We start from the raw sequence: 23477 nt of genomic DNA, 5'->3' as shown, positions 1-23477 counted from the left end.
AACGCATTCTCTTCAAGGTCGCATGCATGACATTCAAAGCCCTTTTCTTACGCAGTCCCAGGTTAATTCAGGAACTGCTGCCCACATACACACCCTCACGCAATCTTCGGTCTGCTTCTCAAATCCTCCTGACCGTCCCCCGTTTCAAGCTCCAACATATGGGAGGACGCAGGTTCCCCACGCTTGCAACTAAACTGTGGAATACCCTCACCCTGGACATTCGTTCCTCCACCTCTCTTCTCCAGTTCAGGCGACTACTTAAAACGTGGCTGTTTTGGCAGACTATGGCATAGTCTCCCTGGTCCCCTTTGAGTATAGTGTTTTGACCGCTCGGTTAGCGCCAAGAAACTTGGGAGTGAACGTGCGCTGTACAAATTTTGGTTAAGATAAGATAAGATAAGGGTTATAGTGCCATACTGGCACCATTAACTGACTTTATCTTCAATAGGAAGCCCATAAATGTTATTTGGCCTGAGCAGTGCTAAAAGACTACATGGCTAAATGTTGACCCCTCAGCTGTGCTAACTCCTCAACAGAGCGACCAAAGTGGGAATTCGAATGTATCAAACAAAGTGTTATATTAGGCCCGACTTGTAGTTCAAGTCAGAATTAATGTAACTTGTTGCAGTGTGCAGCTTTAGCAAAGCTGCCACTTTGTTGCCTTTAAAAATCTTGTGCCTTCATGGGACACATGGAGCCTTCTCCACAAGACAGCCTTCTACCTTCCTAGAGAGACGTGTTAATGACGCTCAGGAAAGGGTACAATGAGGGTTTGCAGGCCAGGAAGGTGTTAGCTCCCTCCTGCGGGAATCCACTTGGGTGTTAGGCCCAAAAGGCAGGCTTCAAAGGTGAAGCAGCCTTTGAAGTGCAGATGTGTAACACTAGGAGCAGGACTGCCCTATTGTTGAGGTAGACATGCTGGCAAAGGAAGCAGAGGGGGGAACTCTGTTGCCAAACTGGTTTCCCAAGGGGCCTCTAGCCCTGAGGGAGCCACCCTCCGGGGTGGGCTAGGAAGGTCTGAGCACCAAGAGAGGAATCTCGCCATCTCGGGAGTGGGTAGAATGGTGCATCTCGAGATAGCCAGATCCCATACTCCACAGGAAGTGATCACCAAGTGGGCGGAAACCTGGTAGTCCATTGGCTACCAACCACATACTGCCTTGAGGGCTCATTCTGAGCATAAAGAGGGCATCGCTGGCACCCAGACCTTAGATCTTGGCTGACTTGGAAGAAGGATCAGAGAAGGACTGCCCTGCTGCACTGAGGAACAAGCAAAGTGAGGCTGCACCGACGAGGACTGCACCTTGTGGCTAGCAAGGAGAGGGACGTGCCTGTCATGTCCTGCTCTAGGAAAAGCTGCCCACCGAGACAGTCAAGTCAAGAGAAAATTTAAGGGCTATCCGATTGACCTCTTGTTTGCAGGACAGGGACACAACAGATAAGAAGCCTGCTGGGGCAAGTTGGCAGCCCAAAGTCTTCAAGCCGCTACCACTTCCGCCGAGCAGCACAGAGGACCAAGATCTGATGCACAGAGTTGCACCCAAGTTTTCTGAGCCTGCAGTTCTGTTGGAGAGTTGCTGGGACCCTCTGGAGGTGATTTATCGACTCTGGAAGGATTGGCCTGTGACCGCGACAAGGGGCAACCAGTAGTCCAGTGGTGACTGGACTTCGGCCGGACCAGAGATTACTTTATGGGACATCGACCCTGCAACCAGGATTCCATCACCATTTTTGTGGACTGAAGAATCCCTGCAGGAAGACCTCTGTCGACAGCTTTGCATCCAAAGCATCCTTAGAGCATCTTCAGCATCCTTCATTCCTTGCTTCAGGACCACTCAATAGGATCCATTGCACCGCAGAAAAAGTGCCATGGATCTGTTGAAGGACTGCTTCCTCTGTGAACTGTTCTTGAGGACATTGCTGACACCCTGACTAGCTCCCTGTTGGAGTTGGTCGTCCCAAGTACTTCTAACAGACCACAATGACTGGTACCTAGTTTTACTTCGAAAAGGTTTCTAAGTGCCCAATTCATTGACTTTGGCAAGGCTTATTCGCAGCTGAGTGAAATTGCTTTGATTTATTATTGCTTGTAAAATATACTTCTCAGGAACCCTCTGGTACTTCTTTTTTATTCTAGAGTCTACATTCTTATAAAAATACAGCTTATTTTTATAAATTGGTGCCAGATTTCTTGAGTATTGTGTCGATTTCTTCTTAATTTATTTTGATGTTGTTTAAATGCTTTGCACTTGTTCCTCTGTGTAAGCCTTGCTGCTTAGTGCCATGGCAACCAAGGGTTGAGCTGAGGGTTTTACAGACAAAACCTACTGAACCTAATAGGGTTGGTAAGTGTATTACGTTGTGAGGTCGCACAACCACACCATATAATACACCCCATTTCCTCACAGGGTGGCATCAGGATTGTTCAACATTATTATAGAAAGTGCCTTATAACAGTCAGTACTGTGCCAGCTTAAAAGATAATGGTCGAACAGACTGCAAATTGACCACAATGAAGATGATTGGCCTGAACTCTTCCAGAACCATGACAAATGTCTACGAGAAGACAGGTTGAAACTGGAATTTTTCAAACTATTTCATAGGAGGCACTGGCCCACTTTATAAGCTTAAAAAGTCAGGCCCTCATCAAACTCAGCATGGTAGAGATATCAACACCCAAATATATAGTCCACATAATCTGGGAACGCCAAAATCTGAGGTTTAACTTGGATGACATTTGTAAAATAATGAAAAATACCTGTAAGGTAACAAGAGAGTTAGTCGGATCTGCAGTGCTCTTGTACAATATATATTGCCATACCTGGAAGTCACCCCATAGATGGGTCGTTGGTTTGCCACAGTGTTAGCGGTGGGTGAAATGGGTGTGCTACATCATTGGAAGACAGCACAAATAACAATGGTTTTGAAGGTTGGTTACGCAAAATCTACCATGTAGCATCCACCGAACAAATAATCTATAAACTGAATGATGACTTGCTAGCTTTTTATAAGATTTGGGGAGACTTCCGTCAGGCATGAGGTGGCTTCTTACTGCACTGAAAGGCGTGGACTATTGAAAGTACATTGATGGGTCTTGTGGGGGTTCCAATTGGTCGGGAATAAGCCCAACAGTGTAGTACATTGTTGGGACAGGTTTCCTGGTAAGATGAATGTTGATATTTGGACTTTACTTCAAGTGGTGTGGTGACTAGACAGGAGCACTATAAGATACTGTTGTTTTATCTCTGTTTATTGACTGTTGGTGGAGAAGGGTGATAAAGTGAGCGTGGATTTGGGGTGTGGGTTTAGTTTTTAGTAAGGTTTATGCAACTCAAGTCTGGATTCATGATAGTCAAAAACAGCAGAAGAGATTCTTAATTCAATGCCAACAAGCAGGAGTGATCATTGGCCCTTCTGAGGAGGATCTTTATGTTTTTTCTGACCTATATTTTTTTTAATTGTTTTCTCTTGTTATGGAGCAGTAAAAGAGGAGAATATTTACAGTGGACATGGGGTACTGTAGATGATCTATGGACTAGCATATGATGGATGTATGTCGTTACAACGCATGCTATTACAACGCATGCCTTTACGACGCATGTTTTACAACGCAAGTCGTTACAACGACTTGCGTTGGGGGGTGCTGGATAGTGAATAGTTTAATTTACTATTCCAATTCCAGTCCCCGTGGATGGTAGGGAAGGTGTTGGATAGTAAATTAAAACTATTCCCTATCCTAGTGCGCCCCCCAGCGCAACGCGTTGTAATGACTTGCGTTGAAATGGTTGCGTCGTAATGGTAGTGCGTTGTAACAGTTGCGTTGTAAAGGATGTTTCCCGCATATGATGGATACAACTGACAACTTAGATAGTTCATGGTCTCTTTAGGGGTGTCACTGTTCACGTGCATGAAAAGATGACTGTCAAGGTCGATCTGGGATGATTCGATGAAAAACGTAGACAGATAGTGGATGTTTTACATAATAGGAATACATTTATATGCATAGTTCGGTGGCTGCATCCATGGTAAAGAACTGACACAGGCAATTTGTTAGTGTTTTTGCTGGATATTTTGCTCCTCTGTACTTGAAAATCAATAAAAAGTTAATGTAAAATGTCTTCTTCTTATTATTTATTATTATTATAGAATTACTGCCTTAGAACGCTTATGATATATTACAGAAGCAAGGTTTATGCCTCATCTGGGATGAGGGGGACACGATGGTGGAGCAGAAGCTATTAAAGGCAGAACTAGTCATCATTTGCAAATGTCTTTATGGTGGCAGCAAGGGTAGGAGCCAACCAGAGTGGAAGCTTTAAGGAGAAGAAGAAAAATAATTTCTTTTAGATTGGGTTAGGCAATCATATCTCCTGCTGGAGCTAAATCCCACTCAGTAAGATTAAGACAAAGAAGACAGAACATTAGGTAATAAATAATGTATTACCCTGAACTTTCCTGTTTGCAAAACTAGTAACTATTTACTTTCTTACTATGAATCTTTCTATGTTCTTGCACTATGGTACCAGAATTATGTAACCAAAATGTTGCCAGGTACAAATGTTGTATCATAAATATTTTTTTTTACAAATGTATTGCCCCATTGGAGTTAATAGCAGAACATTAACATTTTATGGAGCAATATTTTTTGTCAGTGATATTAAGGACGTGATAGACAATATTTTTACTAATGATATTCTAACATACAATTATTCACACACCTCCCCTTACTAATGTGTATGTGATTTTTTTGCATTTCTGTCTTTTAATGTCAGGCGAGCTTCAACTTTGGAGACAGATCTGAATGGTATTTTGGGCCTGTAGATAGAGCGGAAACAGAAGCCCTGCTGATGGGGCAACCCCCTGGAACCTTCTTAGTCCGGGACAGTGCCACCTGCCCTGGTGATTACGTGCTATCCGTCAGTGAGAACAGCAAGGTAAAATGTGCCCTGTGCATTGTACATCATACATCTTACACTTTAGTATTTGACAGGCATGTGAACAGGTTAGGGATAGTGACATTAGGCATCCATTGGCCCTGAAGAAGGCCTTACACCCTGCATGGGACTGTTTAATTAGGCCAACACATGGAGATCAGAGGATTTGTGGGCCAAGTGTACTTCCTGAATATCCTATTTTTCATATAAATTCTAATCATGCATAAGCAAGCTTAATAAAGTGCAGCTGGTTGACTTTCTGGTAAATATATTTTATTTTTCAGTTGGACGATTCCTTTTAATATTTGTCATTCTTGTGCTGGAAAAGAGCTCCACAAAGAGCTCCTATTTTCGAAGCCCGATCCAGGCAAGCAGCATCTCTGTCTGGATGAGAAGCATGCCCAATGGTGAAGCATGCCACCCTGGTAGATGAACACATTGATCTACACTCTCCTTGTCCCTTATAAGAATGAGGGAACCATGCACTGTTGTGTTTTCTGTACTTGCCAGGTTTATGTGTATTTTGGTGTGATGCAGAGATACAGAGACACAGAGAAATGCAACAGAGGAGGGTGAGGGTCATGGACGAGGAGGAGAGCCAGAGCAGCGGAGGACAGGAGAGGCGAGTGGCCCTGAGGTCGCCGTAGCGGCCCGTGGATTTGTGAGTCGTCGACACTGCTATAATTACAACAAACTGTAAGCTACACCAGAGACCGCACTGGGATGTCATCAGCAGGACAACATGTTGAGTCGCCGCCGACCTTCAACCACTTCAGTGATTACCACAAGCTCAGCTCCTCCTTGTCTAACCTCCTCCGATTGGGGAGGTGAGGTAGTAACTTCATGTCTCCATGCTCAGGTTTGAGCCTAATTCAAAGGAGCAACTCAACCGCAGCCTGCAGTCAAAAGTCCAACGCGCCCTGTTTAACGAGAAAAAAGAAAGGCAGGCCAGGTGGAGGGCAGGAAGAAAACTACAAGCACTGCTGGGGTTGGTGCTGAGTGGGCCGCTGTGGATTAGCCCCAGTAGATGTGAGTTGAGACCGCAGAGTGCAGAAGCAGCAACCTTAGGAGTCAGTGCAGCTTGTGCGTTGTGCTGCTCCCCCACTGCTCTCTCCCAAGCCCCCCACAACCCTGCAGGCTTTGCTGCCACACAGGCTCTACAGCCTTCTACATATATCCAGGTTGTCATTATAAAAAATGTGAAAAACATTAAAGAACTGTAAACTTCTGTAAAACTGCTTTTTGAGCTTGAACTTTGGAACCTGGAAATCAAGGAGTCTGGGAAGCTAGATAATTTTAGAGGCTTGGTCCAAAAGACAATAACCTAGTAGATGTTTATAATCCAAATAAGCATGCAGCAGCATTTCTCTACTTGAGGTCGAGGATGAGGTCAGGCAAACAAAGAGGCTTGGTGGCTTTCACAACAGGTAAGTGGCAACCAAATTGTATGGCAAAAGTTGAGAAATGTAAAGCTAATAAGAGTATTTAAAGCTAATAAGAGCACATTGACCAGCTCCAGGCTTGGGGCAGGGTCAAAAATAAAGCCACATTTGAGAGATCAGCCAACGCCACAAGTTCTTCTCAATTGTTTCAAACAAACAGACGTATTGGGAGCTGCCCCAACCATGTAAAGCAGGTGGACGTATTGGACCAGGATGGCCTGCAAAAAGAGAACGCAAAGGAGTACTCAATAAATCCGAGGGTTAGCGCACAAAAACACAAAGATATGGAAAAGTCAACTCCAATCAATATCAACATGCTAGAAGAAAACGTTGTGACTTTTGCCTCATTGGTCAACTTCAAAGCCTGTACAGCTATTCTTAATGACTTGATAGAGTCACCACAGGGTCAAAAAGAAAGCTATAGTATACCAACTTTGGAAACCAAGAGCAAACGGGCAAACCGCATTAACACAGACTTCACTACCAATGCTAGTTTGCTTTCCCATCTGAATGCATGTTAGGCGTCAGTCAGTGCCCAGCACTCCATACAATTACACTTGTAATTTCACCCACGTAATTTAGATTAGTAGAATTAGAGGTCAGTTTTCACTGCCCGTCACCATCGGGCACCCCCTTGTGGTAAGATGCAGTGAAAGTATTTTGTTTTTTATTTTCAACAAGAAAATCCTTCTCAAGAAAAATGAAAAAGAAAACAGTTTGGTGTGGGTCTGTCATGTTGACAGAGTCCTGCACCAAACTGTTAAAAGAATTGACAGGAACCGATGTGATGATTCCCGCAAGTGGTTTAGAAATTACCGCCAGCTTGGAAGAAAGGCCAAAGGGAGGGCTAGCAGTATATATCTCCTTCGCACTATCTTTCAGCATCACCAAAATGTCTTTGCAATTACCTTGGTTAGTGGCCTTGCTGCTTCAATATTAAACATTAGATTGAAAATCTTAAACTCATCATTTTATACATTTATCTCAATCCCTCTCTCCAACATAAAATGGAACGGATAGTCTAGCCTCAGTACATAATTATAGACTGAAAAACAGGTAAAAATAACGCCCATTTCCTGCTGACAGGCGACTTTAACATGAATCTATTCTCAACATGACTCGAAGACGAAATTATCTTACGTCTAGATCAACAATGGGGAATTCCAGACCAACAGGCACTGAGCAATGCTTGCCCAGCTTAAATACATTCAAAATTGGATTGGTCAACCAAACAACTGCCCGTCAAGGGGCTTTTTTGAGGATGTGCTTTAAACTCATGCAAGCACAACCCGATACTTTAGATCATCTGCTGTTGCAAGATATCAGGACCATAGGAGAAAAAGCATGCTAGCTATTCCAATAAGGAGGCTTTGGGAAATACCGGTGGGAATTGGGACTTTCAAGCGACTCCTCACGAAGAACATGAGCCCCCTTTTACTTTTAGAGAACAAAAATAAACTTGCAAAGAAGGCCTCCACCTGAACAGTGATCAACAGCTACCACACGCTCATTGCACAACCCTAGCTGGAACTAAGTTACTCCAGGGTCTTAAAAAATACATTCATGCTATTTCAATTTGGTGGGCTCCCCATCCTCCGATTTCTTCCCGAAATGTCTTAATAGTAACCAAGAAAAAACCAAGAAAAGTGATGCCGGGTCTGGGATTACACTGGAGAGGCCATTCAACATATTGTAAGAAGGGACATCTTAAGGGTTTTGGGGGCCCAGGGCCAAACATATTTTGGGGGCCCCTGTTCAGAACATTTTTTAATTTATTATCCAATTTCAGCTCTTTCATACCCTCTTAGGCCAGTTCACATGTAGGGCACAGACAAGGGCACTGGGCCCAAATATCAATTGTGGGCCTATGTTTTGAGGTTCTAGACTTATTTAGTACAAATTAATCATTTCTAAGATGAAATTCCCAATATGTGTTCCAGGCTGAGACAGAAGGACTACAGTTTATAAGGACACATTGAATTATAAGAACTACAACCAATGTTTTTCAAATATAAGAGAGAAACTTAAAGAGAATGAATTTTTAAATGCAATTAGATGAATACAAATGTGGGCTGTATTGCAGCCTTTTCAGGATCATTTTAGGCTAATTGAAAGCATTTTATAAACATGTGAATACTCTACACATTTTTAGGTATTTTAGATAGTTGGCATCAGCACAGATATCACAGGACCAGATTTTAGAAAACAGAGTTTTGTTCCTTTAACACAAAGCAGACATGCTGTCAAAAGGTAAGCACTGCCACTCTTTGCATCTATCTTATCATATGCTCAAGCACCCTACAGGAAATCTGTCACTCCAAAGGTCATAAATGCTTTACAGACTTGGGTATCAACTATATGAGTTGTAGAGATCTTCCAAAGATTTAGAGTTACCCTTATTTTTACAGAGTTTGTACAGGTTCCAATGTCAAAGGGATATAATTCATTAATCACACAGTTCTCACAGACTCAACTTTTAGACAGTAGTTCTATCACTTTGACATTGGACAGCAACACAATCCCTCTAATTACACAGATCTTACAGACACAGTCCTCCATCAGCTTGGCTACTCTCAGATTACATGCTCAAGCAGGTAAAAGCAAAACTTTCCCCCAGGTTACCCATAACGTACAGACACAGGACTCAGACAGCAAAGCTGACCCTCATGTTAAAGAAATTGTTGTTGCTCAGACATCAAACACATGACCTTAACTCAGGTTACATAAATCTTATCAGCGATAAAACTGGAGTACATCTTTTTTTGGAACCACATTTTATTGGTTTGCAATAACAAATGTATAGGCGATCATAACCCTTCCCGATCCCCACACCAGATTCCATATTTGAAAAAAACTGTGCAAAAGCAGCTCCCTCACCCAACAGAAGATTCACTGCTGAGTCCTCCACTGACCCCATATCATGGAGTGCTTATGCAGACAGCGCCTACCTCTGTAAATGGGTCCCTTCAGTTTGAAGCACCAGTCCATTGCCAAGTGCAATGTGCCCATGCCCACCAATGTGCATATTCGGGGTTCCCCAAGCTCCTCTAAGATTCCCAGCAGCACCAGTTTAGGAGGGGACCTCCATCAATATCTTGCCAATGGTCGACCAGTACTTTGTGATAATGGTATACAACCACACCATGTGGAGAAAGTCTACCTGCCTTCCAAAGACCCATCGAGTAAAGTGTGTGCCGTGCAGATATTTGTAGCTGAATGAGCAGCAGAAGGCATGATATGACGTTCCATTTGCTTGTCCCTCGAGTCTGCATCTTCTAAGGGGCCTGATCAGAATTCCCATTTTTATTTCAGAAGATCAAATGTATCAGGGGAATTTATGACCAATAATTTAAATATAGTGAAATCCCTCCTTTGTCTAGGGGGATCCCTCAAACAGTTTGGCCTTGAGTGGGTTATATGCAGACGGGTTAAGAAATTCCTCCCGATGGGAGTGGAGTGCGTGTCTCAGCTGCAGAGATGTGTGTAACTGTGTAGTAGAAAATGAAAACTGTGCTTTCAATACTTGAAAGGATTTAGTAGACGTTTCCCTCCTAACATCACCCAGGTAAGTAATACAAATTCTGTCCCATTTCTGGAAGACCTCCAGACATGACACATGGGCACGTCATTGTACCTTCCACAATGGGGCATATTGTGTGATTTGCTTTACCCACCCTACTCATTTTAGTGCCATGCACCATGTGGAAATCACCACCCTGGTAGGCTCGGGCAGGAAACGGGATAGAGGACCTCCGCAGAGTAGTCGAAGGGCATTTTTCCAGACCCAGAAGGGCAAGCTCCAGTTTATAGATGGGCATCCCCAGCCCCCATTAATCCAGTCATTAATAACTAGCAATTGTGAAGCCCAGTAATACAGACAAATGACAGCCATACTTGTGTGCCTGTCATATGTCGACTGACAACATTTGGCTTTGACAATGCATAGTGGAGGAGGTAGGCACCCCGGCCAAAGGAATGATTTAATAGTATCCATAAGATACCGCAGCAATGCTGTCAGTATATGGAGCAGAATTGTTGCATGACATGCAGAAATCTAAGCAAAACAATCATTTTAAATAAGGCCACTCTACCAAAGAACACAAGAGGGAAGTGCTCCTAAGCCTTTTTTTATCATTTCATTTTGATCAGAAGCAGGGGGAAGGTTAAGAAACTAGGTCAGTATGGCTTTCCCTGAGACCTGCATACCAAGCTAGAGGAAGCTGAGACATTTGACTGGGATCTGTGTTTGCCAATTTGTGGTTTCCGCCCCCCTGGTAAGTAGGGTTAGGAGTGACTTAGTCCAGCTAGTGTGTAAGCTCAAGACTTCCCCATAGAGGGACAGGATTCTCATCACTCGCGGGCCCGAGTACTGTGGGTTTGGCAGATAAAGAAGGACATCATCTGCATATAGCGCTATTTCATCATCCTCCTCGCCAATGGCAGCCCTGTACCTGTGCATCACATCTGACAATCCTAGCGAATGACTCAATCACGAGGGCAAAGAGCAAAGGAGACAAGGGCAATCTTGGCTAGTCCCTCTGCAAATGGGTAAAGAGTCAGAAAGTGTCCCAATTACGCACACCTGTGCAGTGGGGGAAGAGTATAGTAGTCTGATATAGCGGATGAATCTCGGGCCAAAGCCCATGCACTGCGATGCGTGCTCCAGAAACACCCTGTCAATGAAGTCAAAGTCCTTCTCAAAATCAATAAGTAAGAGGACATACAACTCTTGGATCTTGATTTGTGGGGCTAGCACCATATGTAGCCATCTATTGCAGTGCCTCATGCTGCTGCGCTGAATAAAGGCACACTGGTCGAGGTGGATCTGGTTAGTGATGACTTGAAGGAGTCTGCGGGCGAGCAATTATGCAAATATTTTGAGTTTGTTGTTAATCAGTGAGATTGGCCTATAAGAGGAAAAGCTTTCGGGGGGTGGGGGGGGGGGGTTAGTTTTTATGTAAAACTACAATGTTGGCAAAATTCAACTCCTGGGGAAACCTCCACTTGCCCTCTTCCTCCACCTAGAGATCCCACAACCAGGGCACAATAATTTCTCAATATTTATAGTAGAATTTCACCAGAAAGCCGTCCGTGCCCAGGGTCTTGCCAAGGGAACATCTCACCCAGGACCTCTCCCACCTCCTTCAGTGTACGATGGCTGTCCAATTCCACTTCTTGGAGCAGGGAAAATCTGTGTCAGGGGAATAGCTGCCAGCATCGAGGAGGTAGGAGCATGGTGAGGTGGTGGTGGTGGGTGGGGGGTAAGTGTACAGTGCCCTGTAATAGTCTGCGAAGGGCTCAGCAGTGGTCACTGCAGTGTGGTGTCTCTCCCGTCTAGCACTATCCTGGGGGGGGCATATCATGAGTGGCAAGCCTGTAGAGTAGTTTAATGGATTTACCTCCCAATTCATAGACCCAGTAGAAGTCACACCAATATTGACAGGCCTCCTCCAAAACAAGCTGATGAAGGGAATACTTAGCCACTGCTAACTGTTGGGAGAGAGTGTTATGGGGGGTCTCTAAGCATCTTTGTTCAACTTGTAGGATATGGGTTTCTTGACCCATCACCTCTCTATGTCTACGTATCAAAGATTTGGCCCAACCTCGTATCGTATTGGTTATTGGCTAGAAACTAGGTATAAAGCTGCCAAATCTGTCTTCGAGTTGCTGATGGAGTATTTATATGGAGAGAGATCAGAAGTGGTCTCATGGGAGAATCTCCACTGCTGTGGTAAGGAGGACATCAGCAGCTGGGAGGAGCACCAAGTCAGACAAGTTTTGTGGGCTGCGTTCGTATGCATGAATTCCCTTTCGTGGGGATGCCACACCCTCCACATATCGCAGAGGCCAGAAGAGTTCATCCAAGATTCCAGTGATTTGGAGCCACTTATCCAATGTGCCTCTGCGCTGGAGGTTGTTTGAAGCTCAGGATTAAGAACCACATTAAGGTCATGGACAACATGGGACTGCCCCAACTGTTCCAGCAATTCCGAGAGAATGTTTCACCACCCTGCTCACGTGTGTCCGAACTTTGTGGATCAATCTCAGTCCCAGAGGATTCCAGGGATCCTCGGGGCAGGCTGAAGCAGCGTTGGGACCCCTTCCTTCTATGCCATTAGGGGAGGAGGTGCTCGGTCGAAGTCTCCCCTGTGCATCTTGGTATCTCTGAGATTCCTCAACTCTGCTGCCCAGCCCCAGGCCTCTTCCGGAGTGCTAAAGAAGGGGGCCCGGGAGTCATGGGTCACTTTCATGGTAGCGGGGAACATTAACCTTTATTTGATATTCATGGCTCTCAGCTTCTGTTAAACCTGTTTGAAAGATTTCCACTTCTGCTGTGTCAATCTGGAGTCATCTGGAAAGAATATGATATGTGTGGATTGGTACATGAGGTATTCAGTGCCTCTCAGAGTATTACATATCGGTCTCGGAAATTAAGTATCCTTGTGCTCATTGGTCAAGGAAGGGCCTCCTGTGGATGTTTAGACACCAATGACCCAGGGGGAGATAGAAGATTAGTCAGGACCAAGGATTTAAGCCAAGTTTCCAGGAATTTCTTGGGGTTCGCACCTTCTGTACCCAATCTAGCCTCGAAGTGTTTTGTTGAAAGAGTCAGTTTTGAGACAGTGACCTTAAGTGTAGATACTTCACCTTCCAGGATGGAGACCGGGCTTTCGGCCTCTGTAACCCGATTTGCAACATTACAGAGGACTTGTCTGAGTAGTGTGACATCCATTCTCACCTCTCCAATTTCCATTCCCACTGCTTTCCTCAAGTCCTAAATAGCTTATAGGATGGCTCTGGTATTGGTCCATTCCACCTCGGGGCGCTCCAAGGTACTGTTTAATGAAGCCCCCTTCTTTCCAACTGGAAGGGTGGTGAATCTGTCTAGTTTTGATTGGGCCTGGTATGTCAGGCGCATGTCCTTACCCCTGGCTCCCAGCTGCTCTGCCCTCAAGGGCGCCAAGGAGAAATTTCCACTGGTGTATCCAAGTTTCTCTGGGATGAAAGACTCAGACCGCCTCGCTAAAGAAGATGCACCAATGGGCCCGACCTGCTTGCTACCACTCAAGAACTTCAGGGTGGGGCAGCATGAGCAGCCGGGCTCTCACTCACTGAGGCACTGCTCCGTCTCCTCCCCAAAACACTCCAAGCAGTCTGGAAGGAATTTAGGCCCAGAAAATCATAGTTCCGTCCATAGCCTCTGGACCATGGTCAGGCAGGACATCAGGGTGACCTAAAGGGCTCCACTGCCTATGTGTAGGGACGTCTAGCTTGAAGAAACGGCAGTCGTCCGATCAAACGGGGCCTCCCCGGGAATGCAGAGGGTCGAGTCCCGTCGTACAGTAGACAGTCAGTCCTATGTTCTCACTTGCAGGCAGCACTCTGAAGCCTGGGTTATTGCAAACTATTATGGATGTCAAACTTGAAAGCCAACAACACATTTTCACTCTGCGACTGATCCATTTCCATAACCCAAAAATCAGTGAAGGCACACCCAAAATAATTGGCTAATATGTTTCAAATAGCACTAAGGGGTATGCACATCTGGCCCGTTTAAGAATTGGGGGAATGCTGAACACTAAACCTTTACAAAGGGGGGACAATAACACAGCATCAGTGCAAGCCTGCCTGTTAAACAGAATAGTCACAGTAGAGACAACAGCAGAGTAAACATCCTTTGGACAGTCCAGGTAGCAGTAGTGCAAAAGACACACACAAAAAGAACAGGTAGCAACAATGTGAGCTTCTTGTAGGCACCAAACAGGCATCACCAGTGAAAGCTAATCTCAGACACAGAACTAACCAAGCAAATGAAGGATTGCATTTCCTGGGCCGCTCCACAGGAACAGAAGAACATTTTAGGTCCCTGAAACAAGGAAGGTGCAACAAAATGTTAAGTATACAACACATAAAACAGACAGAGGAAGGCCAAGTCCTCACTCTCACAGATAGAGTATGGGCAGCAGCACTGCAAACTGTCTTCACACACACAGCTGGTTCTGTACATTGACAGACACCAATCACCACACAAAAGTGACAGAGTTTCAGAAAATAGAGCAGGACAGTTGCACTCTGTGCTTAAAAATGTAGTGTGGACCCTGAACAGGACTGAATGTCGTTGTCTTTCCCTGTAGGAATATGTTTATTGGATAAGTGACCTTGTAGAGAAAGATGCTCTAAGAAATTACTCTTGTTTTGGAACAGATTGTGTGTCAGTAGAGACCATTTGCCTGCTTTATTAATGTTAAAATGTGCTGAAATATAAAGTAGGTGAGATGTTATATGTACAAAAATAAACATGTAAATATGTACCCCACATTAGATGTAACTTCAAGTTCTACAAGCTTTTACATCTAACATTCAAAATATGTGCACCAGAGGGCAGTCTAGGACTGTGTGTTTTCTATACATGATGCAGCAGTAGCTCACTAATGTTCTTGAAAAGAATCTGTGTGACCCCTTTCATTTCTCATAAATGAGGTACTGTTTCCATCTAAACAAAACTTTTTAATGGATGTTGCATGGCTTAAAAAACATATCATCACAACATTTTCCTCCAAACCTCTGTAATGAACTCACGCACATCAACCACCCTTACTAAAAAATAAAGAAAAAGAACATGGTTTCTAAAGAAATCTACCTTTAATAACCATTCAGGGTCTTTGGGGCAGGTTGTTCTGCAGACACAGCTGACTCAGGCACAGTGGAGAAGGCACTCACGGGCTTCTGAGAGGCTGGGGCACTGGGCCAGAGCCCACTTTGCCATGCCTTAAAACGTCTCTGACACATGCCCAGTGTTGTTAAATGACAGACCTCTCACAGTGATAGTAATACAGTCAATATCAATGTATAGATGTCAACCAGGGACGGGAGGGAATGCTTACAAGATCGGAGAGCAGAGGGGAAATATAAGCAAAGGCCATTAGTAGCGTTACGTAAGAACTATAGGAATAGGCAATGTCAGTAAACGGGAAGATAGTCCAAACCGAATAAGTTGAGAACCAAGAGGTCGTCTCTGAGAATGGTCGAGTACCCTTACCGAAGTCGAATACTACATTTAGTGGTTAACCTGTCTTTTTATAGCATTCGAAGACTATTTTATGCCATTTTTAGTATTCAATAGTGTTCTTTTTGGGAAGGCTAGTGCATGAAGACTACTACAGGGAAGAAGGGTATCCTGGAATCTAGGGAAGGAATTTGTTCATAAGGAGTACTTTGACTTCTTTCTTGAAGGAAATAGTTGAGGGATTCCTTCTGACTTCAAGTATTTCCTTCAAAAAAGAAGTCAAGGTACTCCATATGAACGAATTCATTCCCTAAATTCCAGCATACCCTTCTTCCCTCGACCACACTCTTGACCACTCTCATGCATTCCGAGTAGTCTTTATATACTCGAGGTGGGCAGATGGGAAAAGAGAATAAGAGGGGCATTCAAAAAAAGTATTGGGAGAAAAAAACTTCGAAGTATCAATCAAGGTAATTTTTCCATGCAGGGTTTTAGGAATCTGGCAGGGAGATTTTTACATAACGTTGAAGCAAACCTGCGGAAAGAAACACATTTTTATATTGTACAGTAAAGGAATGTGGTGTGTAGGTTTTTCTAGAGACACTTTAATTGTCAAGAGGTGTCATGTACTTGATCAGTGCTAAAAAGCAACCCCAGTTTTTGTGGACACCCCTTTACGAACGACTATTCAGAAGTGGCATGTAAGCATATGGGAAACATCCTTTACAACGCAACTTTTACCACGCGGTGCTTTTACATCGCAACTTTTACAACGCAAACCATTACAACGCATTGCGCTTGGGGGCGCTCTAGGTATAGGGAATAGATTTAAATTACTATCCAACACCTTCCCTACTATCCACGAGGACTGGAGTTGGAATAGTAAATTAAACTATTCACTATCCAGCACCCCAAAGCGCTATGCGTTGTAATGGTATGCGTTGTAAAAACTGCGTGGTAAAAGCATGCGTTGTAATGTCATACATCCAAGCATATCCCAGTACCCTAATTAACATTCGCCTCTTACAACATAATAGAGAAAGCTCTTGTGCACATCACCCCGCTGTAGGTGTGATATTAATACTTGCGGACCCATCAAGGACACCTGTGTGTACATACTTTAGCAGTGTGTTAAATTCTATAAAGTATTATTATAGTTTATGCATGCCAATTATAGTGCGCCATAGAAACTACATATAAAAACATGTCCTGTAAACACTCACCAATACATCAATTTTAAAAAAAACAGTTGAAGCAAATCAATGCAAAATGTATATGAGCCATTACTTCGCTGGCTCGGAAGGGCATGGTAAAGTGCTGCCCCATGCCCTAATGAGCCCAGCGCAGCACAGAGCAGACACCGAGGTCCCCAGAATGAAGGTGTGTTGTGTTACACCACCAAAACTCTCCTTGCCTTGAACACTAATGCATACCTGCCAACTTGAAGAACAATCTCACTTTTTCTGAGGCTTTGAACTGTCAACGTCAAAAGGTACTTTTGAACCCCATCCCACCCCACCCCCAAGCTTCCCCCCCCCCCCCAAAAAAAAACTTGCTGAGGTTGGTGCCATGTCCTGTGGTGTTTCCACACCCCTTAATGGACGTTGGCAGTTCAAAGCCTCGGAGAACGAGCTGGAAAACCACTTTTTACAGTGGTTTTCAGCTCGTTTTCCCTGCTTCCAAGTGATATCAGCTCCTCACCAAGAGACCATGTGATGGGAGCCGAGATCGTGTGACACATGGTGGCACAGTGTGAGCTAGCAGGTATGCTGATGCGTTTAGTTTTCCAATTCCATCCCATATTCATAAACAGTGGGCTTCTGGATTCTGCTGCTGTTCTGTACAAGAAGCTTGTCAGGAATAAGTAACCTACCATGATTATTCTTTTTTTTTTGCAGAGTTTTATATAGCGCGAACTAGACCCGAACCGAATCAGGTATCAGAGCGCTTAACATAAGCACGCATACGCTCTTTGATTATCCTCTCAATAGCTTGGCAAGATAGTGAAGATTGTCATGTGCAGTGCTTAATTTGTAAAAAAGCATAAGCACCAGAGCCCTGTCAGGAGGACACTGCAGCCTACACCACTCATGGCCCCTGCCATCGCTGCCAATGACAGTACGTACACATCTACTAACCATCACACGCCTACAAGTATAACAATTCAGACTTTTTCAGGCCCCTACAGCTATAAGAATGACTTGGGCAGCAGGTATTAGTTGATTCTGATGTATATTGAAATATACAACTGTTCTGCTCCTCTCTAATTTACCCAAACAGTGCCACCATGTGGCAGACTGTCTTAAATGCCAGTGTTAACAATTAAGTGCCGGTGCCAGCACTGGAGACCACCGGCTCAAATTAACCACTGATGTAGGGTGACACGTAGCTGGTAGCAACACACAAAGCCCTGCTTGTTATGAGTAAAGAACTGACGAGGGATGAAAGGAGGCTGCAAAGGGAGATATGGGCCAACCGAGTGACACTATGGACTCCTATGAATACATTGTGTTGCCTCTATTTGGGCAATGCTTATAAGAAATTAAAACTTGATCCAAGATTGGCAACTATTGTTGTTTTCGTGGTGGAGCCTGGCAGAAGAGGTCACACTAAGGAGGAAATGGGTTGAGAATGAATGATCTCATCAGGCAATCTAAACATTATCTTTGAATCATTCCCTTACCCTTTTAAAGTAATTCATAAACACTGTGTAGAGTCTCAGATGAGAACTAATAGCTTATCCGGCAGAGGGTCAGTATGTGCCTACAATCTCCTCTCTAAAGTAGTGCTTTGATGGTATTCAGACTTTCGCCCGCGTTGATTATGCCGACTGACATCTTGCCGTCTGCACTGCAGTGCTTAATTAAACTGTGCTGCAGTTGTAGATGGCAAAATTCATGTGGGCCAAGTGGGTAGGGCAGTGAGGACCTGTAAAAATAAAAAATATTACAGCAGTCACTGCTGGGCAAGCACTGGCGTCCAGAGTGTGTTCCTCGGTGAAATGGCTGCAAATCTTTTTGATGTAATCGTTGGGTAAGCAGTTAGGCCCCCATTAGGATTGCGGTCAGATCGCCACCGCCGGGCCGTTTGTTTTGCTGGTGTCAAGCACAGTTAGAGGAACGTTATATTTCTTTTTGTTGGCTGAAACTGACACTTGTCGTGACTTTTTCTGACTCACAGTGTTCCATGTGAACATAATTACAGTATATGGATGCCATTCCCCATGCACCCGCTATTACCGGAATATGTCTTTCAAGTGTGCTTAATCCAACTCTGCTGAGTGTCACATGGATACGGTGACACGTACACACATATTTTGTAACTGTCTGCAAATGAAATGTTAATGCAAATGGTAATTTAAGCCTGTTTTACATATGCATCTATGCTTTGGCTTGTTGTACATTTCATGATGTTACTGTTCTCTCAAGTTTTATCCTTCATAGGATTGTATGATTTTTTTTTTGGTTGGGCTCAACATTGTGCGTACATGGACCCTAGGTACACACCGCCAAGAGTTAATTATTTCAATTTACATGCATGCATGCAGTCTTCCCTATAGTGGGATGGCAATGGGTTTTAGTCCCATTTGCTCACAATACAGTTGCCTTCTTGGGCTACTTACGTTTCTTACCCTCTTTCAAGAGATCTATGCATAGGTGTTAGTCCTCTTTGCATTTGTTAACCATCCTTATTCTTAGGGACAGGTTATGGGTTCAGACCCATATACATTAGTTAACAATATCTAACCTCCCTTTTGTCTTAGGGTAGGTCAGGGGTTTCAGTCCCATGTTTTCTTACTTGTGTTGTATGGGTTTAAGTCCCATTACTTCACTGCACAGTATATGACCTCTACATGGCGTTGTCTTTACAAGGGCTATCATTTCATGGGTTTTAGTCCCGTTCATAATAGTTTCTGGCCCTTTTTCCTAGGGGTAGGAGTTTGTCAGGGGTTTTAGTCCCATTCTCATATACGTTGTGTACATCTTTACCCTTACATAGGGTGTGTTTCATGGGTTTCAGTCCCATTTGTGTTATTTTATCAACGTAATATTTGTGTTATATATTACATTATCAATCGTGCAACATAATGGTATGTTCATATTAAATTACTTTGTCAATATAGTAATGGGGTTTGTATGAGGGATCTTCTTGTATTTTCCTCTCAGCTTCCCTGTTTCTTTCGCGTGTTCAGTTTTCCTTGTGATGTTTTTTCTTCTTGTCATCTGTGGATTATGAACTTTATCCTTGTTGTCAGTCTTTCTTTGTCTTCTGTCTTTCTATTATCATAGTGCATTTTTTTTTGTTCTCCCTTCCGCTTGATGTTACTCTTTCTTCTCCACTATGTGTGTGTCTGGTTGTTTCCTCGTTGTTTTCTTTCGCTGGGTCTTCCTACTCTTTTATGTTGTTATTTATAGAAGGGAGGATGAGTAATATATTTCGGTTTTTTTCATCTGTCGCTTCCTCTTTTTCTACTTCCACCTATCTTTATGTTCCCTCCTTGCTCACTTCTTTGCATCGTTTATGATGTTTCTGTATTCCTCTTTTTCTTTCCTCATTTATGGTTCTCACTTTTCAGTTTCCTATCTTAATTGCTTTTGTTATATAAGAAAGGGGAATATGTAGTATCCTAGTATCCTGTCCATGTTACTGTTTTACCATTTTACCATCTACTCAGCCAGTGGAATGTTGCAGTGATGATGCGCTTAAGAATGTTGGGAGCTTGTGAGGAGAAGTCACAGTTGAGAGTGGGCTGAGCAGCATGATGGCTGCTCCTGGTGGGGCTGATCTACAGAACATGTAACTAACTACAATAAAACATCTTGAACTACATCAACCTGCGTAGACCTCATTACCACTCATTGCTACAGTAATAGTGCCAGCCGATGTGCCCTTACAACATACCTGATGGCATAGTTTTCAGGCCAGCAACCAATCATGCATTGATTGCTTAGTTATTGTGCAGGAAGCTTGCTCCGCCCAATTGATTACTGTCCCATGGATCTTGCCTTGAACGCGTTGTTGTGTGTTATGGCCCAGGGCATGTCCTTTGTAGCAGCAGTCAGTCTCTTTGAATCCTCAGTGCATTCTCTGCACAGCCCATATATATTTTTTCAAATAAAATAGAGAGTAGACAGCTTGATTCCCATCTGTGTAATGCACAGATATCCATTCAAATGGAAAGTGGCTAAGTGACCTATCTGAAGAGTACTCAGACACTAGGAGGTCCATTAGGATGTAGGGCGGCTCGCCACCGCCCGCATGGCGGTGGAGATCCGCCTTTCATCCTTCCCCGCCCGCCACCCATTTCCCCCGACATATTAGTATGGCAGGGGGTACCGGGCGCAAAAGCGGCGGACGGTTTTCCCGTCCGCCGCTTTTCCGCCCGGTCAACTAGTCGACCGAGCGAAAAAGGGTTTAATATGGTGTCGGTGTCTGCTAGACATCACCATCCATATTAGCATGGGAGAGGGAACAAGCCTTCCCGTGGCGGCAACAAAGGCATGCAGAATTTGCTTATGGTGGCCCAGTGCGGGCCTCCAGGATATTAGGGGGTGCACACGGGGGGGTACCTATTGTACCCCCCCCTGCATTGTCATGGACATGGTGGCAGTCACCTCGCTGTGCTTGTTACTTTGTACATGACAATGCACACAGTGCATTCCCAGCATTGTGGCGGGTGGTGCTGTGAGCACTGCCCGCCACAATGCTGGGAATGGAGGATGCCACCACCACGGTGGCAGTGGCATCCAAATCGCCGGTGCGGGACTGCCACACCACTGCCGGCCGGTCCCAGCACCGCTAGGGTGCCGCCATCCTAATGGGCCCCATGATGTCTGACTTGATTCTCACATTTCCCAAACTTTGACTCTTCATTAGTCTGTAAAGAAAAGTTCTTGCTCCCGTAACATCTTAGACTCTACCTGCCCCATCCTGGATTACATTTGACTTCCTCAATTCCTGAAATGTCAGATTTACCTCTCATGATTTGTAAATAAGGTACTTCCTCCCCGTACCATTATGATCTTGTTCTAATTTCTTCTCATCGTAGGTGCGGCACTACATTATCCACAGTCTTCCGGCAAAGCTGACCATGGGGCCAAAGGAATTCCCAAATTTCCCCACCCTACTGGATTTTTACACCGCCCATTACTTGGATACTGCCACATTGAAGGAGCCCATCTTTAAAGCCCTTTCTAGGTGTGCGGACAGAGCCACGCCCACAGACGGGATGGACGCTCTCTGGGTACTAGCGCTCTATGATTTCCAGGATCTGGAGGAGGACAATCTGCCTTTCAAAGTGGGTGAGGTACTGAAAGTGCTGAAGCAGTCACAAAAGTACTGGTGGACTGCCCAGAACCGGGAGGGGAAGCAGGGCCTGATTCCTGTGCCCTATGTCAGAAAGATCTATTAGATATGTTTGACAGTGCAATCTGGTTTAGCCCAAATTTCAATACAAAGGACCTGGAATTTGACAAATTCCAAACCATTTGAATAATAATTAACTAAGTTATTGTTAATTCCAACCAGTCGATCTTCTGCAAAATCATTAAAGAGACTTTAGCATGCATTGTTCATCACTTTTTGTTTTTAACGTTCAAACAAAGGAATAATCCCCTTCATGTTGTCTTTAGCAAGCCTTTCTCTGCCTTTCGAACTCAATTGCTTTATGTGAAGTGAATCTGCCTACAGTCTACATTACCCAGTGATTATTCCCCACAGATGTGCCATTCACCTAATTGGAAGACAATGCACTTGTAGACAATTTCTGGACAAAACTACATTACTATGAGTTACCACTCAGGAACTGTTTTCCTAATTTTTCATCTCTCTGGCTAGAGCTAAACTCAACTCAGAATTTGTATTTATAGCACAGTATATATGCCTGCTTTGATGCCACTCAGACCATGGTTGTTGTTCTTTTGATAAATGATTCATGTTTCGTCTGCATACATGTAGCTAGTTGTATGTCAGATTATCGTTTATAGGTATATCGCCTGACAAGAAAATAATGTCCTAAATATAATTTTTAAAAATATTGTCAACCTTGGTGTACTTTTTATTATTAACTTTAGTGGGGCAATCTTTTCGTAGACGACATTTAGGACCTAATATTTATATCAGACAATATTCTGGTACCAACCCCTGTAGTTAAGCACTCAGCGTTTTACATGGAAAGTTGAATTATGCCATAAAAATGTTGTACCTAATATAAAAAAGATAACATTAAATACAACATTTAATTAGTACCTTTGACCCCCTTGAGCCTCATAACAAATACTACCCCTTGAAAGGTATTTACCAGCAGTGGTGGCTGGTAATTCGAGCAAGAGGAAGAACCTCCCACTAACGCACACATGCACACTCACAGCCATGCATTCACGTCACCTATATTCACTCATCAAGCACAAACATATACATAAGCACACATGCATACACACACCCATTCACAGCACACTCACAAAAACACATACAATTATACATACACACATGCATGCATGCACCAAACATTAAAAAGAAAAACGTATCGTGCCACGTAGGTGATGTTGGGTGGCGGGAGGGCAGCCTCTGTGGTTGTGATGATTGGCACTGCTGCCTCCTCTCATCGGCTGACCTTGTTATGTCCCTTACTCGTCACAGAGTGGGATATGGTCAAAGAGACTGTTGACCCCATCTCACTGTTTGACCAGCATCAATGATGGACACTCGGCCCTGGACACCTAAAGGCTTAAAATTGAAGTGCCCGTTGCTGGGACTACTATGTCTCTGCCGTGATGAAACCCATCCAATGGCCTTACGGAGTAAGGACTGTCGGAGGCAGACTTCTAATTCCTTCCACCTGATTTTACTGTTGGAATTAGAGGTCAGTTTTCACTGCCATTTTGCTGCCAGGAAAGCCCTGGAAGAAAGGGGCAGTGAAAACTGCTCAATTCACCCCTCACCATGGAAGAGGACTCCAATGGCAATATTTTATTTTTGATTTCCAAAAAGAAAATACCACATTGTGATTAAAAAAATAAAATAAAATACAAACCATTTTGGTGCAAGGCTCTATCATTTTGACGGAGCCGTCAACATGATGCAATGCAGCATTGT

At 43.9% G+C, this 23477-nt stretch overlaps 1 protein-coding gene across 5 annotated transcripts in view; it reads left to right on the top strand.

The window, feature by feature from the left end:
• The window catches only part of LOC144768689 (crk-like protein), a 126634-nt gene extending 104004 nt beyond the window's left edge, over positions 1 to 22630 (top strand). For 4 of the 5 annotated variants that reach the window (XM_078652550.1, XM_078652549.1, XM_078652548.1 and 1 more), the window contains exons 4-5: positions 4773 to 4934; positions 21433 to 22630. In XM_078652550.1, coding sequence (XP_078508676.1) covers positions 4773 to 4934; positions 21433 to 21795 — 525 coding nt within the window. In that variant the 3' untranslated portion in view covers positions 21796 to 22630. The remainder of the gene's footprint in view (positions 1 to 4772; positions 4935 to 21432) is intronic. The other variant, XM_078652551.1, reaches the window with a different exon arrangement.
• Positions 22631 to 23477: the final 847 nt, after the last annotated feature.

The sequence above is a fragment of the Lissotriton helveticus genome, chromosome 7 (assembly GCF_964261635.1).
Source record: "Lissotriton helveticus chromosome 7, aLisHel1.1, whole genome shotgun sequence".
NCBI classification, from domain to species: domain Eukaryota; kingdom Metazoa; phylum Chordata; class Amphibia; order Caudata; family Salamandridae; genus Lissotriton; species Lissotriton helveticus.
Note: the sequence above shows the minus strand (reverse complement) of the source record. Positions and strands in the feature narration are given on the sequence as shown.